The 11,878-nt window shown below is 42.1% G+C and overlaps 1 protein-coding gene across 1 annotated transcript; it reads left to right on the forward strand.

Moving 5' to 3' along the window:
- The first annotated feature begins 329 nt into the window (after nucleotides 1-329).
- On the forward strand, nucleotides 330-7,133 carry hoxc1a (homeobox C1a). The gene is made up of 2 exons (XM_049581490.1): nucleotides 330-899; nucleotides 5,720-7,133. Exons 1-2 carry the CDS (start codon nucleotides 356-358, stop codon nucleotides 6,124-6,126), a joined length of 951 nt encoding a protein of 316 aa, XP_049437447.1. The 5' UTR covers nucleotides 330-355; the 3' UTR covers nucleotides 6,127-7,133.
- The last annotated feature ends 4,745 nt before the right edge of the window (nucleotides 7,134-11,878 follow it).

Raw genomic sequence — 11,878 nt, forward strand, 5'->3', positions numbered from 1 at the left:
GAGAGGCCCGTGAAGGCCCTCACTGTCTGCTGCTGATGATGATGAACTTCCTCGCTGCTTTTGAGGCAGTTTTGCAGTTTTTGCTCTGGCCTACGTGGACATGGCAATAAAATGTTGACCTGAAGTGAGTTTCTCAACTCGGTTTAATCAGTGTTGTCCTCTCTGATGACAGAGATGTCCAGCTATTGGCCGAGACCAGGAGGGCACGTCATCTCCATCAATCAGGGACTGCTGTTTCTCCTCTGAGGAATGTCCCCACGGTCGTCCAGCCGCCTGACCATGCGTTACTTGGATGCATGAGAGGCCGGGCATGAAGTGCAACCCCGTCCAATGATTATGCAGGGGAGAGGTGATAATGACTTCCTATCAAGAGTTAACGGCCGAAGGGGAGAGTAGCCCTCTGTTCACGGGCTGCTGCCGAGCAAAAGAGGTCATAAACCGGGACCTGGACGGCAGGACTCATCCTGAACTCTGCAGTCGTGACGAGGAGGGGAAACTGGAAGTGGAAGTCGCCTCAGGATTTAATACTCCGCATCCCCGGTACTTAACTCTCTCTAACAGTTTGACTCTGTGCACCTCTTTGGACAGCCCTCCTCCTCCTACTCCACCGTGTGAGACTCTCGAGGGCTTCTCGACACCGGCCTGCCCCCACTCGTCCCGTGTCCCCTGGCGGTGCAGGGCGCAGGGGCAGGGCTCCTCTCCAGGACGCGGATACTGCGCGTCAAATCCAAACCAAACGCTTCAATCCGGCTTTGGCTCACAAATCTACTCTCGTAATGGCCCCGAGATTCACGTCGCCATGGGGAGTTCAGCTGGCTCGGACTGTAACGTGGCTCAAATGGATGTAAGCAGTAAAACTTTTGAGTGGATGAAAGTGAAGAGGAGTCAGCACCGGGCGGGTAAGTTTTTTTGTCAGGGGGGAGACTGGGCACGAAAAGAGGGATAAAGTAACTTTGATATATTTACTCTGGGTAAATAAGTTTATGTTAGCGCTTTGGATAACTTTCATTCATAGTTGGGAAAGTTTGATGGAAGTTTTCTCTGCACGCTGGAAAAAAAAGAGAAAAATAGCTGACGTGTTTTGTGCGTCACCGTGCACAATATCCTGCGTTACCATCAATAATGCTGCATTTTAAAATATTTCCCCACTTTTTAAAGCAGATAAAAATGTTTGTAAAGCAGCAGTAGCTGTTTAGTCGACGCCACATTTGAATATGCACATGAGGACTCGGTTAGTATTTCCTTAACGGTCCCATGTTAGTGTCTGTTACCATTGTCGCTCCACCTACTGTTACAAGCAGGCTTCAGACTGTAGCTACACACAAGGAGGGTGGTGCAGAGTCAAAGGCCTGCTTAGCCTCACTGTATATTCAAACCGGAAAATGATCAATTATTTACCCTTGCCCTTACTAACCAGTAGCCTTTGAATAATGCAACAGACCACTGCCTGTCGAGACTCACAGGAAGTTGAGTAAAACTTACTCTTGTAAGCTAGAGTGCTCCCTGAGTATTGATTAGTTGTCTGTTTGTAATGAAAGCCCTTGTGTATTGATTTCAGTTTGCAGCACCTTTACATGTGTCCACCTTTTTAACATAATTGCTGTCACAGATCATCATTTCCCTGACTGATGAGTCCCGGGCACAGAGCCCACAGAAGAATACATATCCCAGGCTTAAAAAAAAAATACCAATAGCCTGCTAATGTGAAAAATGCCTATCAATCCTCAATTTTATGTGAGTGATAGTATCTTATATAGATCCTTCATTTGATCAATAATGTCAGTTGAGTGACTGGCCACTGGACTTGGGTTGGGTTTCATAAATTTTACGTGGACGAAGATTTACTACAATGGTGGTCCCAGTCTTCTTTTTTCTTTCCCCCCACAGCACAGTCTCTTTCTGCTGTAAGCGTGCTGCTGACCCAAATGTTCAGCGACCAAAGATGCAGGTTGGTCATTACCACCAGACTGTCTGTGGTGAAAAGGCCCAAGCTCCTCTGCAAGCGATGCAACAAACATAAAGCAGCTGCAAAATCCACATTAGTGTGTACAATAATGTGGATTTAACACACTATTTTTGGTGCTGCTGCATACTGGAGTCAGAGTTCAAATTTTTTTACACCAATACAACTAATTTTTAGCTTTGACTCTCCTTGCATGCTCCTCCATGATGTGCATAGTGAAACATAATTTCAGATTAACGCAGGAGGAGTTAAGAGGCCTAAGATGACAACAATATCTTTGATTTGACTCTGAATATTTTAATCTTATATAACGCAGCAAAAACAAACTGCTAAAAAACACAGAAGTTAAGGTTCTATAGGCATGGGAGGATATGAAAATGTCACATCTTGGTTGTCCTGGCTAAAATAATTGCAATACCCTGTATTATCCTGCATAGACGTAGGTTTCAGGGGGACACAGGGGACACATTCCCCTCAGTATATAGAACATATGCATTAGTCTTCCCCATTAGAAAGATTAAAGTAACCAAGGACTTGTATTTTTTATAGTTTTGATGAAATTAAAGACATTTTCATCATAAATTGATGCAGAAAAGACAAAAATCGGTGCATGTAAATCAACCAGAAAGCAGGAAATTAAGTGTCTGATGCTTAAACTTTTCCAGGGGAGGGCCCCAAATGCCCATTTCATGCATGTCCCCCAATTGAACCAATGTTAAAACAAAGCCCACGCCCATATTATCCCCATAATCATCAACATATACGCTTAAAACTCTTAAATGGAACTGGAATTACATCATCTTACATTTTGTGAGGAAACAAATGTTTTTATTGCATCACAAATAGGACACTCATGTTTTTTTAGTGAAAAACAAACAATCTTTAAAAGCCAGGCCTTTAAACTGTTTGAATTGGCAGTGTATCTCGTAATATGAAACATGCTTGATTAGGATCTTTTGTGATTTTTGGGTTTGGTGCACATGCAGCCTGTGTTTGCAGAGCCTCGTTTATTGTTGGTTTCCCAGCAGTTTCTTTGGACGCTGCGGGACACGTTATTCATGATTATTCCGATAATGGAAATTCACCACGATCGATTTATTGTGAGTGTATTTTCATCTTGATCTGCGATAAATTGGAGTATCTTCCCATCCCTAGTGGCGGTGATGTGCACTGACACAAGGGCATAGCTTTCATTTCAGCATTTGGGACTCTGGGGTTCCTCCCCCAGGAAATTTTAGGCATCAATTTTCCACATTCTGGTGAATTTCTATGCACAGATTTATGCCTTTTCTGCTTCAACTCGTGCTGTAAATATCTTTAATTTAGTCACAATAATTGGGGGAAACAAGTTTCAATTTCATTTTCATTTATAAAGCACAATTTGCTTCAGAGGACGTTACAGCATACAATATCCCTCTGTCCTTTGGACCCTCACAGCAGATAAGGACCCCCCCCCCCCCCCAAAACAAATGGTAGAAACCTCAGGAAGAGCAACTGAGGAGGGACACCTAACTTGTATCACAGCTACGCCTGGAAACAAATGCACATGTTCTAAATACTGAGGAGGATGTGTCCTCTGCATGCCCCCCAAAACTGACACTTATACGTTCACATACCTTGATAAAGATTTCTCTCAGGATGCTGCTGTAAGAGCAACAAAATGTGACATGAACACATTTGATTTATCATAAATGCTTCAATGTTGTAACATGCAACAAACAGGAAACTACAATTTCCAGCTTGACTTGCAGTAACTTGAGAGCTGAGATGAGTGAGTAAACATGTCTCTGATGATGCCACTGTGAGGGAGGCAAAAGGTGACAGCAACACATTTCACTGGTCGAGGAGTCATTTTATTCATAAAAGCCATTAGCCACTCATCTGATCCAAATCCGTGCACTTGAGAAAGCCATTTGCTCACACCCGCCCACGCACACACATCTTCTCGCCGTACTGTTAGTATCTTTGTAACCTCTTTCTGTATCTCTCTGAAGGGGATCATCTGTAGGAGTAACTCATTAGCGCTACTGTGTAACTTGTAAAAGAGTCATTAGTGAAAGTATGCTTTCCTCTGGAGGTTGTATTGGTTTTGGCACAAAACAAAGTCTCGCGTATTCTTCCATGTTGAAAGGCCTCCACAGACCTGCAGTAACCTGATCTCTTGGCTCAGTGTATATACTCCCAGTGCGTCATTCTTCAATTATGCTTTGACAGCACCTGAATTACTGTGGGCTGGATGCCCAGATGACTGAGGCAATGTGTATCGATCTATCCCTTTTCTTCTTCCCTCTCCTTGGCTTGGAAGGCCCCTTCCATTCCCTTTGCTGGCTGGCTATTTTTAAGCATGCAAGTCATTTCTCAAATATTTAGTTTGATTCTTTTATGCCTTCTGGCCGGCATCAATTCTATTATCTTTGGAGCCATTAATCAGAATGTGCATGTGATTTGCACTCCTGAAAGCTGAAGTTCTTAATTACGTACAGTTCGTCTGTATTGGTTCTTCACGTTCGCTGCCCTCTAATTCTCAGGCTCGGTTACCTTGACATTCATTTTCTTAAAACACAGATGTCGACATTTATCCTATAACTGACCTTTCCATCTGCTATGCTTTTCCAAGTGGCTAGAGGCCTGTTAACCTTCCTCCCTATGAATTGTGGTGGGAGGCATTGCTCTACACCTGGCACACTGACTCCATTATGCAGCAGCAGCACATTTTCTCAGAGGCAAAGACACACTGACGACTTACCCACAATGTCAGCAATGAAAAATCAAGATATAGCTGCAGTTCCTGTCATTCATTGCACATAAGTAGCACAGATGATACTTTAATGTGTGACCCAGAAACCTCAGAGGAAAAAATGGAGACATTTGTCATTAATGCAGTGTTTGAAAGGATTTGTAAACTGTTAAACTGTCATTGACACAGAAAGGCCTAAAGGCAAATTATTAATGATTCTGATGAATACAGTTAATGGACTGTAAACGATACAAAGTTGTTTTGAATCGCCCAAACATTGCTCTGACAACTTTTCCCACACATCTCCAACACGCAGCGGCACATTTTGCTCGACTGTTGGGTGAACTTGTCTTGGACTCACTTTAAAAAGCAGCACCTTTGCAGAACAGATGTGAAACGCTCAGATCTCTCAGAGTCAGCAGTGTCGATTAAAATCTTCAGATCGTATTTCAGGCTTTAGTTTGTGATGTTGTTGCATGTGGTTGCATAAGACGGTGCATGTGTTTCTGTTAATATAACACATAATTCCACATCCACCTGTTTGAGGGCAGCAAAAGATTTTTCAGCTACTGCTAAAGATGATACCACAGTGAAATACGTCTGTGTTATACAGACACACAGCTTGGGGACAATCCCTGCAAATCAGTGTCTTTGAAATAATTTTATTAAATGTTTGAATATTTGTTTAACTCCTCAGTTTCAAACAAACCTTAAAATATTTGTTAATTATTTTTAATTATTTTTTATGTAGGCTACATTCCTTATTATCACATATATTACCAGGGCAGCATCAGACAGAGCTATAATAAATATTTAATTTAATTTCTGAGGATTTATATAAAAGTTATCACCACATATAAATGACCAAAGTTTATTATTTAAGATTTTTTTTCCTGTTTCAACTGAATAATTTGCCTGGATCAGGGCGTGGATAATTTTATTCAGAGGGATTTTGTGCTTCTTTTGTGGGTAACCTCATTGATCTTGCTGACGACTGTTCTCATGTCCTCTGTTCCCAGCCAGGATGCACATGACCTGTGGGTTCAGTATCGTTGGCTCGGGCCTCGGTGCTGTGAGGGCTGGGAGCAGCAGCAGCAGCAGCATCTGCACGGATGGCCATCCCACGGTGAACGGGGCCCCGAGGACCAGCTTCAGCACTAAGCAGCTGACCGAGCTTGAGAAGGAGTTCCACTTCAACAAGTACCTGACGCGGGCCAGGCGGGTGGAGGTCGCCAGCGCCCTGCAGCTCAGCGAGACGCAGGTGAAAGTTTGGTTTCAGAACAGGCGAATGAAGCAGAAGAAATTACAGAGAGACGGGCTGCTGTCCGAGCCGGGCCCCGCGGCAGCGCACTCACACGCGGACACTTTGGACACCTGCCCCTCTCCTGGACCGACCTCTCCAAAACACCTGCCCCTGAACTCCTGAACCGCGGGAGCTGCATGATGGCGAGGGCGCCTGCCCGCCTGCCTGCCTGCAGATGTTTTGATTCCCGTTTGCATCGGTTTCAATCAGGCTTCACCTTTATTTGCTTACCACGATGGATGCTTATCGCAAGAAGCGCAATGGCAAGTTTCTTCATGCAAGAACGGGTCAAAACAATTTGTCATCCTCCCCCGGCTGCAGACTGGCGCTCTGATTTGAATATTAAAATTCAAGTCAGTGCATCGCGCTCCTATCTACACAATGGAAACGAAGAAACAAAATTATATTAATTGTCCATAGAAACTGTGGCAGACAATTTGTTTATTTATTTTGTACAATTTATCCAGTACTTGAATATATTTATTCACCAGGACACGTGCCTCCTAATGTGTTTAAAATAATTTGTATTTATTTAAAGCTCATATTTGATAATATTTATTGTATTGACACAGATATGTTTAGCACGTTTTACTAATTATTCAACCTGCTTTTGAAACAATCATGCAGATTTCTTTTTATATTCCTTGTCTGTGACACACTTGAGTAAAACAGTCACCTGCTATAAACAAAGCCCATCTTTAACATGTGAGCAGATAATTATCAGGCTAATTTAGCAGAGCTTTAATGCTGCTTTAATGTCGCTGCTTTATTTTGTCCGATTATAAGCTTCCCAATAATCCCTCCTTCCACGGAAAGATTAAAATGCCATAATTGACTGATGGATTTATTGACCGCTCGTATTAAGAGTATTGATCCGTGGTGATCCATCTATCCGAGGCACAAATCTGGGAGCATTTGCATGCATCTGTAACTGCATGTTAATGGAATGTAGAAACATCACGATCGGGAGTTGTTGCGTCTTTTATTACCTCTATATACATGCATCAGAAAATGATAATTTAGCTTGAACACTCATGCGGGAGAGCAGACAATAAAACGCTGTCTGTGCTGTTTTGCAGATCAACCAATAAATTGTGTGGCCCCAGCAGCTCGCGAGCTGCTAAATATTCCTTCCAGATTCACATCTCATCTCATATAAAGTAAATGATTGTAAACTCGGCCCTTAAACACTGTTATGTTCCCGCTATCGCAATGCGTTTCTGTCATGTTAATGTCTATTCTAATATCGAGATATGAGGCCATCAGACACTTTAATTCCATGTATGGGAATATTTTTGTTTAGCTTTCAATTAGCGGTGTTTGCACTGGATGTGAAGGTTAGTGGATCCAGAGCGGGTGTTAACGACAACAAAGGAATTAAAGTGAAAGCAGCTGAGTGTCGTCGCGTAGAAATAAAGAAAGCCAGAATTCAAAATAATTAATTAGGTGAAAAGGTTGTACGCCTTTAACAGGTGTCCTCTTTGGAATTTGGAGGGAGCATAAATAAAATAATAATGTAATAGTTAGACAGTTGCACCTCTGCAGGGTGGAGTGGACATGGAGGCTGCAAGGCCAAACTAATGTATGCAGTCACACCGGAGTTCACCTCTCACCTCTTGACCTTTGTCTTGCCTCGGGACAACGATGACCGGGTCAGCGGCTCACTTTGAGAAAGATGCACCATTAATTTGGGTGACCTCGAAGTCTGAGCTTTCTCTCTCTCTTTCTTTCTTTTTTCTTTCTTTCTTTCTTTCTTTCTTGCTTTCTCTCCTTTTCCCAACTACTCTGAGCGCTTTTGTTCTGGTGCTGCTGGGTCTCTGTGTCCACACAATAATATTTCATCCAGCTGAACAGAGGGGCGACTAGGCCATATGATAATTGTTCATATTATAATTCCATACCAGGCCACATAATGCATTCTTTCCACACCTTAGAGCTAACCTAATTTTTGCCCTATCTCTTATTTTAATAAGCCAAAAAATATGCCCCTGGCTCACTTGATAAACTGGATGAAAGAGTCTTTTCACCCAATAGCTTTTTTTTTTTTTTTTTTTTTTTTTAGATATAAACTACAGACCTATTTTTAATAGCAAAGTTGAAAAATTAAAGTTACTTGAGCATACTTGAACACTTAATATGATTCCACGTCAGAGGCAGCATAAACAAAATTTAGAGCAACTATTCATAACATGCTCGCTGATTATATATTTCATGCATATCTGCTTGAATAATTTTTGAAGAATCTGGACATTAATCCCCTCCGAACAATATCTTTTAGAATATTTGCGTCGTTAATATAAACCAAAAGCCAGAGAGGAATAAAACTTAAGGGTCTGTGGAGGAGCTGGTGACAGTGCAAACATTTTAAAGTTCTATTTGTAATTGATGCCGATGATTTTATATGCAAGCTGGACTAAAAATGTGTCGAGCCCAATTTATTTTGAATTTGCATTTAAACAAAATACACACCATTAGGGTCGCCTTTCTCTAAACAAAATAGCACAAAGTGGAATGCTTAACAAAACCATTAATGTGTCTGTCTTTTTGTCATGCAAATAAGTGTGCACTTGTGAAGGTTATGAGGGCGATGATGATGAAACAATGTGATGATAAAGGTTTTGACTATAAAAATTGTACCTCATGTTTACTGTCGCTATAGGTGTGGGTTTGGGGGGGGCAGAGAACATGCCTCCCTTTCAGTGTTTATTTATCTGCCCCCCCCAAATTTAGAGGACATGTGCGTTTGTCCCCAATATAAACATTTAAGTAGCAGAGGACTTTTATTTTGACACAATTAAAGACATTTTCATAATAAATTGATGCTGATAAGCTACAAATCGTTGCATATAAATTCACCAGAATGCAGGAAATTAAGTGTTTGATGCTCAGTATTTTCTCACAGAGGACCCTCAAACCTCCCGTTTCATTTGTGTCTCCCCAAAAATGTTGAAACAAAACCCACACCCTTGACTGTTCCTTCTGAGAAGTCTGTAAGGTTGACCTTATTAGAAACTCTTTCATCATATTGTGCAGATATGTTCCCTTGCCACAGGGCTTCAAGTTACAGGTTGTGATGTGCACCGAGGATGTTTGCTGCAGGTGTGCGCTCAGACTTTTCTTTTTTAATCCAACTTCATCACAGCTCTACTGTGTAATAGATTCACTTAGAAATACACAACGATTTAAAATGTGCGGAGCGGGAAAAAAAACTTAATGTGAGTTATAGGGATGAGGTGAAGGTGAAAAGGAGAGTTGATTTATTTTGGGTGAACTATCACTTTAATTTCATTCCATGGCAGCTCCAGCATTTGCCTCTCAATTGATGAAAGGCGAACCGCATTGTTTGTTCAGACCTGACATTTAGTTCGAAACCATTTGAGTGTGACTCTTCTCTGATGAATTTGTGCTCTTCTGTAATTCCTTCCTGAAGATGTACGGCTGGCTCACGAGACTGACAGCTGTGCTGCACTTATACACAAGCAAACACATGGTAAATGGAGGAAAAATAAAACCAGAATAACTCACCTCAAAATGTATTACTGCCACTGGTGGTAACAGTGGTGACATTGAACAAGTTGGAATTTTCCCCCAGCTTTATTTTTCTTTTCCCGTCCGGCACGGTAATAATTTCTCGTAATGAAATTCATTCCAAAATTCATTTAAATCAATGAGATATTTATAATGAAGCACAATAGCTCAAGCATTATTTGTAAAAGTGAAGTTACCTGTTACGTTTCTCTGATAAAACACTCCAATTGAGATATCAAAGTAAAACATGTATTAGTTAATCATGAATGAGGCTATTGACCATCTTTTGTACTGTCGTCTATTGCAAGTTAGCTGATGTGGGCAGCTGTTACCATCCTCCCGAGGAGCGCTGCGTGGCATGAGCAATGAGAGAACATATGCGGCGTACAGCATATCTTACACTACATTTTAAATTAACACATATAAGTGGGTTCCTTCTGAGCTCATTGTAATTAATGCTAAGTTGACCTAAAATTAACTTAATGCATAATATGCATGTAATATCCTCACCGGTGCTCAGGGGAACTAAATCAATTGATCAAGTTAAGCTCTTTCTAACTCTACGCGAAGCACTTATAGATAGCTCAGTTGTTGTAATTACAGATCATTTGAATGCTCTCCTCCCTTTTAGTTTTTCTGCTCGTCTGATTTTACTGTTTTTCTTTATTTGCAAAGACTTTCATGCACTATTAGTCTTTTTGATTGGGCTCATTCACATATTTGACTACCAAACAATTTGTGCATCAAGAAAGTTGAAATGAAGTGCACCTGTTTGTGTGTGTGTGTGTGCATATTCGGGTGCCCTGTGTACAATTACACAAATATGTGTTTTGTTTCCGAGGTGCTACTAATAAAGCGCTCAAAAAGATACAAAGTACCTATTTGAATAATTGTTCACTCACACGCGCATGCAAACACACACACACTCACACACACACACACACACACACATAAACACACAAATCCATACATAACACATTGTGACAGATCTACACCGAACAACACGCACACCAATCCAGTCTTTGCCTCTCCTCTCCTGCTCCACTCCAGGGAGCAGATGTTTGGGGACAGCTTACAGCCTCAGCGAATTTCTGTGTACAAAGCAAACAGCAGCACTCAGCACTTCTGGCTGCAAAGGGAAATTTGCTCTTGAAAGAGGGGGGAGAGGATGGGGGGGGGGGGGCTAGGCCTTTGAGTCAATGTAAGGTATCATGAGGATGGTAGGAGAGGGGGGATAAGAGTGAGAAGGGGTGCACGCAGAGGTGAAACTGTGTCAAGGTTGTAAGTCGCTTGCATAGGAAAATTCCCCTTTTTCCCGAGACATGCGGAGCTCTGTGTTGGAGCAGCATCTTGTACAGTGCGTACAGGATTTCCCCCGTGCAGCATCGGTAGAATCAACCAAGGTGGCCCCTCTGCATATCTGATTGTGTGGAGGCTCTGACCTCTCGCATGCAACTCTGTTTACTCACTAGTTTGGATTGCCCTTTCAGAAGTTGCAGACAAGCATAAAGTGAAGGGAAAAAAGGAGGAAACCATGAAATGAGCCTTTTGAGTTTGCTGATACTGCATCTGAGACATCAGCTATAACCTAGGACCAGCAATGCTAATGATGCACTTGATATAATCCACTGATTTAATGGCAACATGCTGCATGTGCTCTCTTTAGTCTGTTATATTACTTTATAAATTTCCTCTTCTGTCTGGCAAGATTTTATTTCATTTACATGTCATGAAACTTAAATGTATGAAATGAAAAGACTTAAATAAATAGATGTTTTTTATTCTTTTTTCCTTCCAAATTGTGCAGCCTCGCTCCATATGTTGCACAAAGTCTTCTGGAAAGCCTCAAACACACACATGCACTCTTAAGTCTCTAACATGTGCACGAGTACACACACATTTTGACCTCTCATCAGTGTATTATAATCCCTAAACAAACCATCATAAATGAGCCCTGCGATGCTTATTTGTCTGAACGAAGGCAACCCCCTCCTCCTCTGCCCCTGGGGTGAGGTTGCCATAGAGACAGATTCACAGACATATGGAGAGAGAGGAGAAGGGGAGGCGAGTTGAAGGGGTGGGGCTGCAGGGGTGAGGCGGAGGGGGAGTGTGCGTGTGTGTGTGTGTGTGTGTGGGGGGGGGGGGGGGCAGAGGAGAAGGGGATGGGTACCGGTTTGAGGACGTTGGCGCTCTGTCTTTCAGATGTGTCTTTGTGTTTCATCCGTCAATCAGCCATCCGTGTCAGTCTGTGCTCAGTGAGGGAACAGTTCATGAACTTTTCTCAATCAAGTCTCTGTCAGGCGCCATCTTGGCTATATTTCATCAGGGAGAGGATTGATTCTCGTGG

Source organism: Epinephelus fuscoguttatus, linkage group LG7, assembly GCF_011397635.1.
Source record: "Epinephelus fuscoguttatus linkage group LG7, E.fuscoguttatus.final_Chr_v1".
NCBI lineage: Eukaryota > Metazoa > Chordata > Actinopteri > Perciformes > Serranidae > Epinephelus > Epinephelus fuscoguttatus.